This window comes from Centropristis striata, chromosome 2, assembly GCF_030273125.1.
Source record: "Centropristis striata isolate RG_2023a ecotype Rhode Island chromosome 2, C.striata_1.0, whole genome shotgun sequence".
NCBI lineage: Eukaryota > Metazoa > Chordata > Actinopteri > Perciformes > Serranidae > Centropristis > Centropristis striata.
The window spans coordinates 27,291,240-27,310,444 of record NC_081518.1 but is presented as its reverse complement, the minus strand read 5'-3'; the positions used below and the strand labels follow the sequence as shown (position 1 = coordinate 27,310,444).

Here is a 19,205-nt window from a genome sequence, read left to right as displayed (position 1 = left end):
TAAATACACCGTGCCAATAATCCACTATTTGTGTACATGAACCATAGACCGTAGGAGATTGCCTGACATGAACATTTTTCTTTATTGTTTATTTGTGCACTTTCTCTCTAAGTTTTGCTGAGTTTATTCTGTTTGTCTTTTTTCTATTTAAGTACCTTTGAGAACTTTTTATACCAAAGAAAAATTCCCAATATAGCTGAAGCTGAAGTCAGAAATTTGTCATTGTTTTGCATGTGCAAAAACTCCTTAAGGGTTCACTGATTTAAAAAAACATCATATCCAATAAAGACAGGACACATAAAATCTGGAATCACATATCACAGATTATAATCCAAATAAATAAGAAATATTCCCCACTTACTCCATAAACATTTGTGCTTAAATAGAATACCTAATGCATGTAATAAAGCCACACCTGCCTATTTGGTAACTCCTGAGTGATGTAAAAGATACAAATCTCTCACCTGAAGTTGTTGTGTGGTGATGAGGCTTGATTTTCACACTTCAGCTTGTTTTTTACTCTACGCTGTAAAGTAAAAAACAAGCTGAAGTGAGTCTACGGAAATGACCAGTGGCTGCTTGGAAAGTAGACAGTAGAACTTCAAATTACTTGGAAATTTTTCAGCATTAATATAAAGTGCAACATAAATGGTGAACCATGTAAAACACTGAGTTTGTGCTTTAGGACAACATGGAACTGTGTTCAAGGTCAGTGCAGTGCTGTGACATGTGGACAAAAAAAATCAAATGTCGCCTCCTTGTGTTCATCAGAGGACATTACACTTCTCTTCCTCTAAATCAGGCATGTCCAAACTATTCCACAAAGGGCCGTGTGGCTGCAGGTTTTCATTCCAACCAAGCAGCAGCACACCAGACTTGACTCAGTCAATCAACTAATCTCAGTCTTCAGACAGTTGATTGGTCAAACTGTGTGCTTTTGCTTGGTTAAAACAAAAACCTGCAGCCACACGGCCCTTTGTGGAATAGTTTGGACATGCCTGCTCTAAATCAACACCATGTCTAATGCCAGAGCCATCCTAAACCTAATAATTCATGATTTAACTAATCAGTGGGTCTCGTCCTCTTCCGGCAGAATCATTCTCCTCATCCTGTCGTCCTGCTACCTAGCCTTTCGTGTGTGCAGTCTGGAGCAGCAGCTGTCCTTCCTCAGTAACCCAAATCTGCCTCTGAGAGAGAGGTAACACTGCACTGCTCATCACTGGTACTTTATAATATGTGAAACAGCTGGATTTTTTTTAATTGAATGACAAAATACATTCATACATATTAAATATTAAGGACATTAAATAAAGAAAGTTTGAAATTAAAAAAATATACCAAAGTGGGAGATAATTATCATAGTTTAATTGCACATCTGTAATGTTTATTATATTGTGTTTTATGATATGGTTATTAACAATAACAATACTGGTAAATACTATTACATCAAAAAAAAAATTAAAAAAAAAAAAATATATATATATATATATATATATATATATATATATATATATATATATATATATATATATCAGATGTTGCTTTTTAGATAAATGTATTATTTTATCAGTAAATCACATTAACATGGAGATCTCATTTACAAATGAGGAAGAAATAATACTAATTACAGACAAATTGAATAGTAAAGTAGCAAACACATAAATATACAAACACACAGACAGAAGCATAACAAACTATAACTTAATACTTTCTAAAAATATTCTTGGCATGTAAGAAGGAATAAAACTGGAGCATATTCAGTAACACAGTCAATCTTAAATCAATAGAAACTTTTTGCAAATGTTCGAATTGCCCTATCGATGTTGGTGTGTCTAGTTTCAGTCCACTCTGTAAATGATTGCAGAAAAATGGGGCAAAATATCTGAAGGATTAGTATTAACTGCAGGAACACATCACCCGTCCTTAGAACAGGTGTTACAAGTAAGATAAGATAAGATAAACCTTTATAGTCCCACCTTGGGGAAATTGCACTGTTGCAACAGCCCGTGGATAGTATAAATAGCATAAATATAAATGAATATATAAAATAAACAAGGTGGAGAATATTAAAAAAGTTTATGTGCTGGCTGAAGATAATCTGTAGCTTTTGTCCGTGGTTAGGGTTAAGAGAAATTATAGTAAAACAAAAGAGGTTCAGGTTATTATATAATGTGTAGGTTCGCTCATATACAGTGTTGGTGTATGGCTGCAAAAATAACAACATTAAGATTTTAACCTCTTAAAACCCACCTGCCCAGGTAGGTTAAGTGGAATGCGAAGTGTTAGGATTAGACCAACAAAAAAGTGAAGCCAATGCTTATAACAGAAGAAGTGTGAGGCGAAAATGTATGTATGAGGCTTCATTTGAAAGGTTGCATCTTCTAATTTCTGCAGTTGTATGTTTTTTAGCATTCCTAAAAAAAACAACATCCCTACCCACTTATGGGCATTCGGGTTTAAAGAGGTTAAGTTGTTGTTTAACTGTCCATTAAATCTATAGAGTCCACTCACCTGGTTGCTCTCTCCCCGTCCAGGTAACCACTGCTCTCCTCTGTGACCCGTCAGATTGGTCGGCTGTTTTCTCTTCCCATGCTTTGAGACGACGATGCCCTCCTGCACAGATCTAGGACCTGCGAGTCCAGGCATTTCACAGACCCCGCCCCCTCCTCCTCAGAATGCAGAATGACTTCCTATTTAGAGATCACTTCCAGACTATGCAAACAGACTGCCTATTTATTTCTGAATCTAAAGTAGGTTTACTGTAGCTTATGATTGTCATTTTACCTTGAACTACATGATTCTCTACACACCAAAACCGGGAGCAGATTAATGTTTGTCACACTGATCAAGTATAGGAGTGGTAATGGAGACGAGAGGTGAGGTTGGTGTTGGAGGATGTAAGAGATAATTCAACACATTAATTACTTGAAAAAGTAACGATATTTCAGGTTGATTCTGGTGTTAAAAATGCAACATATTAGCATATTAACATATAGCTGACAAGCTACGACGATGCACTTTTTAAAGATATGTCCACATTATTTCAAATGTATGCAACTATTTTAAGAGTTTAGATCTATTTTTGCTTGAAAATAGGTACTCAGATGTCATTTTTGAGAGTATTTATGGAAGGAAGTCGTGTTATGACCCCAGACACTTGACTGAATGAAGTTACCTGTCATTTAACTGTAATATACTGGAGCGATAACACCACATGTGAGTGTTAACTTTAATGTGAATGGTTAGCTGACATGCATAATTTTTGTTTTTAGTTGTACTAATCTGCTGTGTGAAAGGAGTTTTGTTTCTTTTGTAAATTTCAAGTGAAGTCACCAAAGACTTAAAAATGATTGAGATGTATTCAATTATATCTTTGTCTGAAGATATTTAATGATTTTGGAGACATGGGTTGAATGTAGTCTTAGACTAATTTGTGAAATCCTTATGAATTAAATTGGCAACAAAATGAAGATAAACAAAAACTGTTTGCGGCTTTTAATTTATTTTTTGTCATTTTGTGTGCCAAACCTTCCATCCTGTCATATTGGCACGACACACTGGGCCACCATGAAAATCCTCGACTCTGACAGCGCAGCACATTTTAGTAACCTCTGCAACTCAACCTAAATTATAAAGCTGGAACATAATGTTGGCAGAAGCACTTAATACATCACATCACACGAGCGTTGGCTGTACACCAATGGCATTAGTTCTCTTCCAGATGTTTCTGTTTAAATTTTATCACTTTAAACACTGTTTTCATGGGTTAAATATGTGGATTTTCTCAAATGTCAGCTGTTCAGAAGCTACAGAAACCAACTTTCAGTCATGAAAAACCTAAATACAGAGGAATGTTTGACATTATGTGACTGATGAGGTTTGAAAAGGCTTCAGAGTTTTATAAACCCACAGATAATTAAATGTAATGTAAGCCTTACAAATGTAACCTCACTCATGTTTCCATCGTCTTCTGGCAACAAGTAATTTTTTCAGAACAAGCTTTCTGAATCATATGATTCATTATATTGGAGGGAATTCTCATTTATGTGTCATTATTCTTATTGTCATTGAAAATATATTGAAATCATCATGGCTGGATTTTGTGGAGAGGGATCTGTACCAAACAAAAACATTTTTTCCCTGTCTAAGTCTGTAAAATAGGATTTGTAGGTCGAGACATCTCTGCAGCACCACAATGCTTAATTCATAAGATATTTTACCACATATTTGACCTCCTAAGATTTAAATATTTCACTAGTCTATTTTATGATTTCAATAGAATTTTAAATAAGTGTAAATAAATAAGTAAATAGTGGATGCACTTTGACCATTACAGTTGCACTAAAGGACAACTTTGCAACTCTTTGCATGGCTGCAGGCTGTAGTGCTTTTGGTTAATACTGGACAAACTAGTTTAAGTTGAGTTACTTTAACTATCAGAAGAGCTGTGAACAATTCTTAACTCCTTGACATACCATTTTCTCCTTAAAAAAGAATTACCTTGCTCCACACTGACAGTAAACTTACTCTGGATCTCCTCTTTATTGAAGTTATATGATATTTACACTAAATATCCAAACCCAAGACTCTAATGTTTTCTATTTAACTTTGAGATTTCCCTGGGGTGGTCGGTAGCGTAGTGGGTTACGCAGGCGCCCCGTGTGTAGAGGCTACAGTTCTCGCTGCAGTTGGCCCCGGTTCGAGTCCCGCATCGGACGGCCCTTTATTGCATGTCATTCCCCTCTCTCTGCCTCCTGTCTCTCTTCAGCTATCCTGTCCATTAAAGACATGAAAAAGCCCAAAAAAATACATTTAAAAAAAAAAAAAAAACTTTGCGATTTCTCTCTTCACTTTGTGGTTAAAAGAAAATAATGTTGTGATGCACAGTCCTGTGTAAGTAGTAGGTCATTTTCTTTTCATATTGTTATATGCTGCATTTCAATATTAGTATTCATCCTCTTGCTCTATTGGAAGAAAAAAAAAGTGCAACTTCAAAGCCTGGACCACCTGGATACCATGACAACCTGAATGATTGACAGGTGGCATAGTTCCCGTGGTGGGAAGGGGGCGGGCCAGAGAGGAGGACACCTGGTTCAGGGGGTCACTGTCTGAGGAATATGCCAGGAATCCAGCACGACTGATCCTCAACAAACCTGCTGACAAAAAGGATCTGATTCCTGAAGTCCTGAAGACTTGATGTTAATATTTGACCCGAAATTAAATCTTTCTCTGTTTTACGTGTTTAAATAACTTTAAGTGGGTAACCTGCAGTTTATTTACAGAACATGTGATTTAGTTTCTGGAAGATGATTATTTATAAATCTAGCATCGATCTTTAATGTCATCTAAAAAAAAATAATGTTTCTATTGTTAATACATACTTAGTTTCTAGTTAGTTAGATAAGTTACAAAGGCTGCAAGAGAGAATTTATGTGTGCACAGCCTTTTGTAAAAAAAAAACATGAATCAATCCTCTGTTTGACCCTGTTTGAAGAGCCATACTTGAAAGAGAAGCTGCAGCCATAACTAGCTTTGTATTTATTTCTTTTTGACTGGCAAAACATACAGAACTTGGGAGTAGTCATGCAGAACTATACAAGATCAAAATGGAAAGAAGTATTAACTAAACTTAAGGAATGAAAAGTGGGATGAAGTGTAATACAAACACTGCAGGATTTGGTTCATTACATCCAGTATTCTCATCCAAAACCTCCACCCTTGACCGTGATGAAAATTGTCATTATTTGCTCACTTTAACACCAAAGAAACTACATTTAAACATGTACCCATCAGTGCAGCATGTTTCTGGTACTGAAGTCTAATGGAGATTTTATCTGTGGAGGAAGAACCAGACTTCAGCTCTGTTATGAGAAAAACTTTAAAACCCATTTAGAGAAGAAAGGATTGTTTGAATCTGTGACTGTTGATACATCAGAGCTGTTAGCTCTTATCTGTATGTAAAAGTGTATTGTATTATTAAAATTAACCCTACCTTGAATACAGTAAAATGCTGCTTACATAAATGCATCAATAATAATAATCCAATAATATATTTTGAATATATAAAACAATATGAGCGGGTCCAGTCTCAATAACGAGTACTTTTACTTTTTACTTTTTTATACTTTTGTACTTTTACTTACGTTTTGTATGCAAGACTTTTTCTTGTAGTTTAGTAACTTCACAATGACCTAAAACTTCTTTCACCACTGGTTTTATATGACTTAACTTGAGTCAAAGTCTGTTTTGTTTTTTTTGTTTGTTTTTTTTTGTTTTTTTCAAATTTAGTTCTCAGGGCAGGACTTGTAACAGAGTATTTGTGGTGCTATTGTTACTTTAAATTGAGTGAAGTATCTGAATACTTCATACCACTGATGAATGCCAATTTCTTTTAACCATGTATCTCTTTGTAACTTAGCATGTAGTAAAAGCGCAACACTAACAAGTTAATTATGATTATTAGCTCATGCAGCAGCTAGTTTATCTGTCTCAGTTGAACATAAAACTTTCTGAACCTCCAGGAGCAGAAAGGCCAGGGGCCAACTACTGTAACTCTGAGTGTGTGTGTGTGTGTGTGTGTGTGTGTGTGTGTGTGTGTGTGTGTGTGTGAGTCAGTTGTAGCTGCAAAGTAATGGGGGCAGGTTGAAGCAGATGGCCAGACAAGCTGCAGCCTCATCCATACCTCCAGGGAGCCATATTGTCTGTCCTGGAATGCTCTGCAGGTGACCTTTGACCTCTCTGGTGTGAAGCAGAATGCTGACTGTAACTTCACGGTAATGTTCTACATCACACACAGTACAATAATCACACACACACATACACACACACACACACACACACACACAGGCTGCATTACTGGAGGTTTTCCAGGAACACATTACCTCAGCGGTGCATTAAATGTGTCCGCGTCTGCTCGGAGCACAGCACAGTGCATTACAGTTAATCAATTTATGAAGTATGAGGTGCCGTGTTTCACTGCAGTACACTGCAAATATTTCTGCCTATCCAAGAGGGGTTTTAGAACAAAATATCTAGAGAGAATACAATTACAAATGCCATACATCTTGTGGAAATATTCCACCACTGAAGTAATGAAATCATAGAATTTCTTTTTACTTTCTTCTTTTTAAGAAAGTGCATGTTTATGTAATAATATGAAAAAATATGAATTGATGGATGATGATACGATGGATTTCCATGCATTTATAGTATACTTTCACTACGGAAAAGGTATTTGAGAACAATTTTTATTTATTACTACAGGACTATAATTCAAGGGGACATATTATGCTAATTTTGAGGTTCAGACTTGTATTTTTGTTTTTACTAGAACATGTATGAAAACATGTTCTCGTAGAAACCAAAAATAAAGTTTTTAATGTTACAAAAAAAACATTTATTTTCTTATAATATTTGTCTGAATATACCTGTATTCACTCTCTGTAACGCTCTCTTTAAGCCTCCCTCCTGACAAAGCCCAGTCTGCTCTGATTGGTCAGTATTTCCACATCTGGGCAGTTCTTGCATTGATATAACGAAGGGCGCCACAGGAATCAGTTCTTAAACAAGAAAGTAAGTTAGCATTTTAGCGCCCTGGGTCTAACCTCTCAAACTCAATGAGGATTTTGAATGTGTTGGTGGTTAGATGTCTGAAATAAGGTCTGTGGTTAATACAAGCTGAAGAGATGTTTTTTGAGAACTTTTTATGTGTCCTTAAAAAAGTGGTTGCTAACAAGTGGCTAAATGAGAGTACAGTAGCTGTCGGGGACATTAAACGTCAAAAGGTCAGATATGGACAGGAACTCTCTCACTAATCTGCCTCGGTGCTCTTGTGAACGCTTGTATACTGTTGATTAAGTTAAATGACAGTTTCACGAGTCAGAGTGTCTGAAGCTCATGGTAGTGACAGTGATTTAGTTTGCTAGAGCATAACGTTAGCTGTAATAACGTTAATGCTTGCTGCATTAACCCTTCAAACATTATAAACGCGGTGTTCATTTGTGAAGATTATCCTGCTGAACAAAACGAGTGTTTGCCACAGAGCTTATTTTCTGCAATGATCCAAAATCCTATGCAAATTCTTGATTGACCCAATGGTGAAGCTAACTCCTGGTCAGCCTACAAAAATAGTCTAATACTATAGATCATGATATGGTGCTGCTGCTAAACGTTGCAGCAAATGCAGCATAAAAATATAGAAATCTCTCTTTTTGCAATATGGGACCTTTAAGTATGTGTGTATTAGTTAGTCCAGGTGTATCTACAGTTCTGTATGAGATCAAAAATCCATGGTAACTCTCTGAAAAACAGTTAATATGGTGTATTTTTCTTCCTTCCATAGAAAGCCAGCCAACAACATTGCATGACTTCATTCTAGGCGGCTACAATTGAGTTTGAGGTAGCTGACGATATTTTTATACAAAGTTTCAGAGCGTTCCATTTATCTCCTGCCAGCAGACCTCAAAGGATCAGAATGCACTGTAGCCGCAAGTTGAACTGTGTTTTGATTATCGGAGGTTGGCCGTGACCACAGACACGCCCCAGTGTTCACAAACAAGTCAGATAGTCACTCTATTTATGCATCCACATGTACCCGCCATTGACTGAGAGCATCCAGTTCACACCCATTCTCTGGAGAGCTGTTGGAAGTCAGCGTCAATCTATTACAACATTTCAACACAGAAAAAATCCTGGGAAACATCAAATATATAGCAAAGACAGTAGAGAGTGTATAAGGCAGGATTTATTCTTAATGACTATTCTTTACCGGACAAAAAATTTGTGAAGTTTAGTTAAAGTCTACTTTATTTACACATTTCATGATACATTTCATTGTTTCAGAGGTTGAACTTCAACATCAGTGAAGGCCTGAAGGATCCACATTTGAATTAAATGTACCATGGAATTAAATTTTCATTTTTTTATTTTCCTCTTCACTCCCATCTTTTCCTCTGTCTCTTTTTCTCTCTGTTTGCATCTGCACTTCATCAGCTCTCTGGTTTTCTTTGCTGTTCCTTCCAGCAATAACTAATTCAACCCAGCAAGTCCATCGCTGAAAGCTCTGTGGTCCGTCATCATAACTCTGTTTGTTCACTTTCCACAGAGTCTGTGTCTTTGGTTACAAGTGTCCTCCCAGTGACACAGTATGTTTTAAGAAGACACACGTGTGGTGAAACTTAAGAAAAATTAGTTTTCATATTTATACGTTTTAGTTTAAGCCATTGAAGACAGACTGACTATTTGTTTTAATGTGTGTTAGATAGTTAAAGTACTTATTTGTAATTTGTAGATATAATGTGGGCTTGTATGCTTTGTTGCTGAGAATTGAATTACAAGATTGACACAATGTAAGGCTGCAGCCAGCAACCAGTTGGCTCAGCTTAGCACAGGTACTAGGAACAAGGGGAAACAGCTAGCCTAGCTTTATCCTAGCTTTATATTTATTATATTTAAGGGTAAATTGGGTCACAAAAAAGACTACCAGCAGCTCAAAAACTCACAGATTAGCACATTATATCTGGTTTGTGTAATCCGTACCAAAAAATGTTGTGTGAAAATTCAAAGGTTGTTAGAGGTCACACAATAAGAATCTTATAAAATGTCTAATAATAACTATATACATCCTGAAAAGAGGGTTGTGCAGTAGGGCTGGGGAATAATTCTATATGATCATTTATCATCTTTCAATGGACTCATAATGTGACGAAATAATATATCGAGAGGTCTTGAGACACAATTATGTTGTTGAAATTGATAATAAAAGTAACTGGGTAAAGTGTCAATATTTACCATCAGAATGAATAAAATTGTGTGTTGTATATATTTTTCTACATCATTTCTATCACAATGTTGAAAAACCAGCGACCCACTTGCATTACGGAAATGTTTTATGTAATTTGGATGATGTTTTATCTACTGATCCATGCTGTAGGACCAAACCATAGAAGCATCCTTTTGTTTTGTTTTTTGAATATACAAAAATAGGCTTTAGCATGTGTTTTTTTTTCAAATAGACTATTTATTTAGTAAAGACATACATTTTAACATAAATAACATTAACATATTAACCTACAGTGCTTAACAAATGTATTAAACCACTGGTTTATGACACTGTCATAAATTAACAGCATTAATAATTACCAACATCATTTTTATGTTTCTGTAATGGTTAATTCACCAGTATGTGGAAGCTCTTTAACCCAAATTATATTTTTAATGTTGAAATATAATTATATTATTGTCCGTGCATTTTCAAATTTACTGTTTTACAAAAAAAACTTTCAAAATAGTAAAGCACATTATTGTTTCTTGATTAGGATTTCAAATTATAGTTTTTTACAAATTATTTGCAGATAGAAGGAAGTAATCTGAATGCCAGATTATTTAAAAACAAACAAACCAACAAAGGATCTTTTACTTTGTTGTGACCGTGACTGTTGTACATCAGAAACCATGAATCTGTTTGTTTTAGACAAGGCAGAGAGGTAATTGTTTACACTAACATTATCTCTGGTGTGGTGCATTTCAAAAGCAGTCAGAGCCTGATGATGCTTTTTCTTTTTACAAGCAGATATCAGAACTCCAAATAAATATTCATTGACATGCCCTGAATGAAAGTAAACTTCCCCTCTGTCAGGGTTTAATGGGTTTAATATTCATTGGTGTTTCTTTTCCTAACGCTAATGTCGAAATGGGATTTATGGGACTATATATGTTAGTTATAAGCCAATTTACACAGCACTTAAGAAGAGATATTGCTCCAATTCCCTTGCTGCCACTAGAGGTAGATAAAAGTCAAGCATTACTTATACCTTATTAACTGCTCACAGATTTCCCTGAATGCGTTTTTAATAGTCTTGTTCTGCTGTTTCTCACCAGTTTTTAGGATAAGTAAGTAAGAAAAAAAAAACATATTTTACATAATTTGAAGCCTTTCATAATTTGAAGCAGTTTCTTCCTCTCTGCTGTGTCTTTGTTGGATTATAGTTTTGTGATTTCCCAAAGTGTTAGAGAGAGCGCTCATACAATGACTGACCTACATAACAACACCTGATCCGTGGATATGGACAAGCCTGGCTGGCACTTCTGCATTTCACCGGTACAGTTTGTGAACACTGAGCACAATAGTGAAGCTTTATCTCAGGGGGATCATGCTGCACAGTCAGTGGAGCATCTGATTCCAGCCTTCTCTTTTCATTCCTGATGTGATGTTGTGATACTGAACGTGACCTACATTAACCCCCTGAACGAGACGTGTTACCATGCAGCTGCACACCTGGAAACAGTGCTGTCCAGGATGTAACTGCGTCCGATTGGGCCTCTCGCTTGTTTTAATCAAACTGATTCTCACGCACGCTGCTGAAGACGAAGCTCAAATGGCTCCAAGCTGTAGTTGGCTGCAGATGTGTTGTGACAGGACATGATGTAATGTAGCAGCAGCAATCCCAAAACACATTTTCTTATTTATGTCAGAGGTCAGAGACAGTTCTGAGCTCAGTGTGTGTTAGTATGTGTATGCATTTGTGTATGTATGTGTATGTACCTGCTCCAAGCTGAGGAGTAAATGTGAAGCACCTGGAGATCCTGCAGGGGAAACCTTGGCTGCTGCTCCTGAAATCAATTACACACAACACTGATGAAGACCAGCGGTGAGTGAGTTCACTAATGGAGCTCTCAGTTTGTATCTGTAAATTAAGTTATACAGTCATGGAAAAAATGATTAGACCGCCCTTGTTTTCTTCAATTTCTTGTTGATTTTAATGCCTGGTAGAACAAAAGGTACATTTGTTTGGACAAATATCATGATAACAACAAAAATAGCTGATAAGGGTTTAATTTAAGAGCTGATATCTAGACATTTTCCATGGTTTTCTTGATAATAAGCAAAATCATGATGTACCTTTAGTTGTACCAGGCATTAAAATCAACAAGAAATTGAAGAAAACAAGGGTGGTCTTATAATTTTTTCCATGACTGTGTGTACATCATACATCAAAAACACATACATATTTGAATAGTTTCAGCTATATGTGTTTATTTCTAATGCAAGTTGAGCTTAAAACTGTAGTAGCAAACATGCTTTAAGTCTCTAGGAGCATCTGAAGTGTTACAGCATTTAAACGGTTTACTTACAAAGCTGTGTTCACTAGCACTAGTTTGTTAAACGTATGTCTCTAGTGTTGAAAAATGCATGACAGCACTGCAGCAGTGGTTGCTTTTTAAATGCTATCAATCTTTTTTCATCTCCACATCATTACATTTCTTGAACAATATCATGACCTCATATATCATTGTAATGCTTAGACAACAATCTATCTAGCAGTGATATTTCAATGTCACAAAATTTGACCTTTGACCTTGAATGCTGATGTAGGGCAAATTCATAATGCCTCTGCAAACACTTTATAACTACCTTCATATTGATGTAGGGCTAGTTCCATCATGGAAAGCAAAACTTAACTGTGCAGTTTTTTTAATAGGATGTTTAAATCTTTGCATTGGATTTTGTCAATGGGACAGTAACTAGCCTGTGAGTAAAATTAATTTTACAGTATAAAATATGTTTGTGTAGTCTGAGTCCTTGCTGCAAAGATGACTGAGAAGATGTGAATAATTTTGTTTCTAATGCAGCCATTTGTCTACATGAATTTATGGTTAAAAAGCAAGTATTTCTCCAGCCTAACAGTGCTCATGAAAACTTAGATTTTTACAAAAGAAGATTAAAAAGAAATAAGCTCCCCGTACACAGCCAGCATTAGTGATCAGGTACTGGAAGGTCGCAGGAACAACTTTGGTGAAGATAAAGAATGAATACCTCCGTACTGGAATGACGTGACTGTGGAGATTTCTACTTTTGATTAGTTTCACAACGTGGCATCCTGTGACAGCCTTGTGTCACGCCTCTTTTATATGTCACAGATGCCAAAGAGACTTCTGCGAAGGATACAACTGTGTATCTTCGCTCATAGCTCCTCCGACAAGTCTCCTCACTCCTTAAACATTTTAGGAATTGAGAGATCCTTTAATAAGATGGAGAACAGAAAAATAAGGAAAGCCTGGGGTGTTTTCTGTCTGTGGTCTCTCAGAGACTCAGTAAGAATAGCTAGAAATAATGCTGGATTGCGTCCTGCAAAATGCAACAGATGTAATAGGACATCCTGGTATTTTTGGCAGTTGTGGAAAAAATATTCAGACCCTTACTTGTGTAAAAGTACTATTACCATACTGTTCAAAATATATTATTTAATTATTATTATTATTATTATTATTGATGCATTAATGTAAGATGCATTTTACTGTTTACTCAAGGTCAAGGTTAAAAATGCATAAATATTTTAAATTGATCATGTTTTTATGTTAAATCTCGACCTGAAAAGTAACTGAAGCTGTCAGCTAAATGTAGTAGAAGTATGAAGTTTCATAAAATGGAAATACTTAAGTAAAGGACAAGAACCTCAAAATTGTACATTTGCAATTGTTCAAGAACCTCAAAATTGTACTGAAGTACAGTACTTAAGTTAATGTACTTAGTTACATTCCACCACTGATTCTTTACATACTGTGTATTCAGACATACTGAATCGTATTAAATAGAGTGAGACTCAAACCTGAGCCCTGGAGGAGAAGCATGACCTCCTTTTGTAATTACGACAGTGATTATCAGTAATCCTACTGTTGATTTACACTTCCAGTAATAAGAAGCTTTGTTTTCTGCCTCAGAAAGCTGTGTCTCATTTGCCAAAAGAGCAAAGAGCACAGGGTTCAGGATTGTGTAGGATTTGAGTTTATCCATCTCAGTTGAGGTCGTCAAGCACACAACAAGGTCCACCTTTGTAATATTCCTTCAAATTATAACACCAAATCTCATGCACGACTGTACATTTAGAGTACCAAGACCTGACATGATAAAAGACAGAGAGTCAGGTTTGTTTTCCTTGTCCGCACTCGTGGAGTGGACTTGTTAAACTGGCCATTTAGAAGCAAATCTGTCTAAATGAATGTGCCTTTCCCTCAGCTCTTTGTCTTACTAATGCAGTGTACTGTCAGGGTGGTGAATGCCCCGGCTTTGTGGCATTTTAGTAGGACAATAGTAAACCCTGATGGCTCGTCTGACTGGTTCCTCCGGGTGAAATGCGCCTGAGTGATGTAGATGTGCCATGAGATGCCAGAGGACGCAGAGCAGAGGGTGGAAACAGTGCGAGAGCTGTGTGAAGTTAAAAGCAGAGCAGGCAGCCAGATCAGCAGGTTGAAGCCTTTTGTTTCCTGTAATTACTAATGAGCATTCCTGATTGTACTGCATGTTCTCAATTAACTTTATGTTATCAGATTTTTTTAAAGGGATAGTTCAACCCCAAATAAAAAAACACATTTGTTCTCTTACCTGTAGTGAGTGGTGTATTGTTCTGATGTGAGTTGCAGACATACAGTCAGGGACCACCCTTGTCTTCTTTAATTTCTTGTTCATTTTAATGCCTGGTACAACAACAGGTACATTGTATGGACAAATATATAAAAAATAGCTCGTAAGAGTTTAAGAGCTGACATCTAGACATTTTCCATGGTTTTCTTGATAATAACCAAAATCATTATCAAGAAATTGAAGAAAAAGGGTGGTCTAATATTTTTTCCATGGCTGTATCTGCCTCCTCTTGACTATAATGATTATTTTAAAAATATATTTTTCTAAAATTGGTTTACAACAAACTACGTTTTATGTATCAAGTGTAATATTGTTAAATAACATTTAAAATTTATTTTTGAGCACCTTTGCAGATTAATACTGGTGCATAATCCACATAGAAAAGGGCTTTTCCCTTCCAGCTCAGAAATTCACTATACAGTCATAAAAAAAAATAGACCATTCTTGTTTTCTTCAATTTCTTGTTCATATTTTTATGAAAATATATTTGTCCAGACAAATGTACCTTTAGTTGTACAAGACATTAAAATGAAAGAAAACAAGGGTCTAATATTTTTTCCATGACTGTATCTGCCACCATATCAGTAATCTGTGAACTTTTCCCTCCAAAATTATCACTCTCAAAAATCCCATGTCATTTGGTTAACATATTTACATGAATAGGATTATAACTTAATGAAAAGGAGCCTTAATAAAAAAATCCAAAGCAAATTTACCATTTTGTCAACAAAAATGTGACAACAATAAAATTTTATTAGATCAACAGACAGTAGGTTTGATACTTGTTTTTTGTGAGAACATATCGTACATTCCACCACTCAACATTGCCCTTTGTCTCAAACAGTCACAGCACGATTCACCCTCGTACAGCAATTTTCTTTAAAACTAAAAAGTTTGTTTGCCCGTTCAAACAGAGACAAAATGAATATGCGACGTAAAGTAGGAGCCAAAGTTAAGGTTCACATTCTTATCGTCAATTCTAGTTCATTTAAAATGACCCTGAGCAATAATCTGTGTAAACATTTCTACATTCGCCCCAAACCAACACAATGGAGAAAAAGAAAAGTCTGTGCCTCGTCTTTGACATGACATTCTCCATCCTCTGTAAATATGTACATGGGAGTAAATTCCTTTATAGGCATGCCGGTGTTCAGGTTTACATTTTGTATGTTGCTGTGCATATACAAGGCGTAAACATGACACCAATAAATCGTTAGAGATTTTTCTTTTATGGAGTATGACAGAGACTGTAATAGAAATATATGTAGTTATATACTGTATTGAAGGAGTGCATTCAGAGGCTCCAGCAGTAGATATGTCGAGGCCGACAGCTGTTCTGCATATAGTGAGGGTCGATCGACGTGCTAAGGGAAGGACAGAGCGCAGCAGAGGTCGTTCTGAGCTAGACTCTGGATCAGTCTGCACCACTCAGCCCTCTTCTGAGTGATGTAGGCTGGGGTGATGATCTGCACGGGGAGGCGTGGCGAGCCCTCCACCCTGGCCTTCTCGCACAAGGCCTCCGCGATGCAGATAACATACATGCCACAGTCATAGCTGTTCTGCTGTGACGGACAGGGCTCCTCCACAAACATCGCTTTCCTCCCCGCGCCAAGGAAAGGCTCCAGCTTGCTGGCGATACGTCGCGCGTGCAGGGAATTGCTGCCGTTTTGAGAGTCATAGTGTGCAAAGTGGTTGGAGTTGTGATGGTAGACCAAAAGGCTCCAGTGGGATCCGCCGGCGCTCTGGTTGGAGTTGTCGTTGACAGCGAGGAAGACCCAGTGGCGAGAGGCGAGGTCCAGCGGCTCCAGGAACAAGGCTAACTCATCAGGGCAGGAAGCACACTTGATGAACTGGGTGACCTCCGGGCTGATGAAGGTGATGGTCTCCCCCAGGACTCTGAAGCGCTCAGCAGCAAAGTACTCAAAGGCAAAACCAATGACCTGGTCATTGAGCCAGTAAGGCCCTTCCAGTAAGGACACATCAGAGCGCCGCAGCAGGCTGTCCTGGTAGCTCAGCACTACAGGGTCCATCCTCCAACAGAGTGTCAGTCTGAAAATACAAAATGTTTTAGTGCTGAATATTTAGCTCATTCATTCTTCACTCATCAACTTTTATTTAGGAAAATTTTAGGGATGCACGATATTGGATTTTCACCAATATCCAACATTCCGAACTTATTTAAGCCAATTGCCAAAATATTTTTTATCCACCTAATTGTGGACTACATCTTTCCTACAATGGAATAAACACATTAATATTTCTGCTGTTAACGAGATGGGGTAGTGGAAGATTCTGACTTTAAAAACAAAGCTTTTAAAGCATAATGTACACATTCCCTGGCCAAAACAATAAAACCGCTACAACTTAGGTTACATGTAAAACATGACCGAAAGCTGAGCAATTATTGCAAAAAGCAACTCTGTTTCTGACACTTTAAAAAACGTTCACACTGTGGACATAATCTTTGGACTTGTACTGTCAACAGTTTGTGTCACATGTGCATCAGCATCATCTTATCAGCCGATATTTCATTTCAAGGTCTTTATTGTCTGATACAGACTATGTGACGAAATCATTGTGAATTCTTAATAATTGTTTATTTTTAACCAAACACTTTTCTTCTTAATTGTGAGAACTGTCTGCATTCCTTTGTCTTGTGTGATTGTAAACTATATCTCTTTGGGTTAAAAAATCTAAAATTCAATTGAGAAAGTACTCATGAATCAATAAATAACATATTAGTTAATAGCTCTATTGAAGTGCTGTAAATGAGTAGTTGGCATTAGATCATCAAACTGGATTGTCGGTCAGACTAAACAAACAGTTTGAAGGTGTCATTTTGGGTTCTAGGAAAATGGAGTGGGCGTTTTGAAAAAACGAAACAATGTCAGTTTATTGCAAAAGATTAGCTGGAACAATAATCCTCTGATTAGTCATTTGGGAAGATAACTGTCATCTGCAGCAGTGGAATATTTAGCACTTGTCTAAGTCTGTTTTTAAGAGATTAACTGGTTCAAAATGACACTTTGTGATGTGTCACAAAGCTCATCCTGAACACGATGATGCAAACCCAGTTGTTATATATTCACTGGACAGACAAGTTTATACTACTGCACAGAGATGAAGCTGTGTTAAAGTTGTATTTTGTCATACTGTTAAAATAATCGCCCATGTCATTTTTTGTCAAAATTGTTTTTTTTGCCTAAATCATCTCATCACGCCGACCACCTATGGTAAAATCGCCTACATCCTCAGTTGATCAGATCATGTGATTTTACCCCTTTAAGATCATCACTTCTTTGACAATTTGCCACATTCACAGGCATCAGATAAGAACCCAGCAAAGAAGAGCTAGAGGGAGATTGTTTAGTTATCAGTTTAGTTTATCAGTGTTTTATTGTTGACACTTTACTCTAAGGTGTCTACATAAGAGTTACATGAGCGTGTCATAAACATGACATAGGATGTGTCATGAACATTAATGACACTTTGAAGTAACATTAATGCTCATGATACTTGTCATGTCATGTTTCTGACAGGCTTGTGTGACTCTTACGTAGACACCTTCACAAAGGCTTGTTCAAAAAATTGCCTAAGTCATTTATTTCTCTTAAGTTACATAATTTAGACACAGTGTTATTACTAATGATCAATAAATGCCATATGTTTGTCTCCTGCAAAACTTGAAAAAAATAGTTAGGCGTTATTTTAACAGGGTGACGATTTGTAAGATTAACGTTAAAATGACAGAAACGTTGCTGAAGTTAAACACAGAATCACTTCTGGTCCCATCTTGGCTCGTTACTCGCTGCCGCACGTTACTTGTAACTGAATTATCGCAATAAGCAAATGTTATTCACAAATATTAACAATGGCGTTTGATCGGCCATATAACTGACAGTCTAACGTTACAGGCTGCCGGTGTCCGGTGTTTCCACTGCGGAGTTTCACATCACTGCAATGCGTTTAGTTCATCGTTTTACCAGCAGGCTGATGAAAGCTAGCCGTTAGCTAACCGTCACTTTCACCACCGCACGAAGCGAAACAACTCAGCCAAACAGTAATTTTAGCATCTAGAATACAAACAATGTATTGTCAAACTTAAAACACATGCACTTGATTCAATGTCCATACCTGTAAAAGACACACTCAGATAAAAAGTACCACGAAAACTGCAGACTTGTCCCTCATTGCAGTGACTAACGTAAACCGATGCAGGAAGACGTTAAACGTTCTGCGACAGGGTACATTTACTGAAAGCGACCAGTCTGTGTTGTTACATGCAGGGACTAAAAAGTTATATGTGCTTACATTTTAAAATGAAAACATCAGAGATAAAGCCACGTGTGTAGAAGTTAAAATATCTCTAGTCATAAAAATCTTAAATAATCTCAAAAATACACGTTTATATATGTTTTTACTATCATCTAATGTCATGTGGTGTGCTCATTGTGCATCGTTATCGTGTTATTTTGTGCCTACTTCCTGTTGTTTCACTCCGTCTGCCAAATGTTTTGTACCGCCCATCTCTGCCTCTGATTGGCTAGTACGCGTTGCCTTCGTTGGTATGAGGAGTTGGATTGGTTAATGTTCAGGAACAATATCTAGGTAAGCCAATCAGAGGCAGAGTAGGGCGGGTCATGCCTTCAACAAGAGAAAACGCGTTGAAAGATGGTGGCCCATTCATTCTAGGACTAGAAATACTCATGGGTGTATTATTGAACTTAAATAAACAATGAAATAAATAATAGTTCTAATTAAATATCCATGGAATTTCATTAATGGG

At 36.8% G+C, this 19,205-nt stretch overlaps 2 protein-coding genes across 3 annotated transcripts in view; one reads left to right on the top strand and one right to left on the bottom strand.

Annotated features, from left to right (window-relative positions):
* Positions 1-3,615, top strand: part of gramd2aa (GRAM domain containing 2Aa) — a 35,047-nt gene extending 31,432 nt beyond the window's left edge. Inside the window, exons 11-12 of one of the 2 annotated variants that reach the window (XM_059357622.1) lie at positions 1,094-1,198; positions 2,535-3,615. In XM_059357622.1, coding sequence (XP_059213605.1) covers positions 1,094-1,198; positions 2,535-2,538 — 109 coding nt within the window. In that variant the 3' untranslated portion in view covers positions 2,539-3,615. Of the gene's footprint in view, positions 1-1,093; positions 1,203-2,534 lie in introns of those variants that run through there. The other variant, XM_059357631.1, reaches the window with a different exon arrangement.
* Positions 3,616-15,130: 11,515 nt separating this feature from the next.
* On the bottom strand, positions 15,131-18,820 carry senp8 (SUMO peptidase family member, NEDD8 specific). Its single transcript, XM_059352811.1, has 2 exons — positions 18,554-18,820; positions 15,131-16,468 (listed from the first exon to the last, which is right to left on the bottom strand). The coding sequence occupies exon 2, from the start codon at positions 16,447-16,449 to the stop codon at positions 15,784-15,786; it is 666 nt and encodes a 221-aa protein (XP_059208794.1). The 5' UTR covers positions 16,450-16,468; positions 18,554-18,820; the 3' UTR covers positions 15,131-15,783.
* Positions 18,821-19,205: the final 385 nt, after the last annotated feature.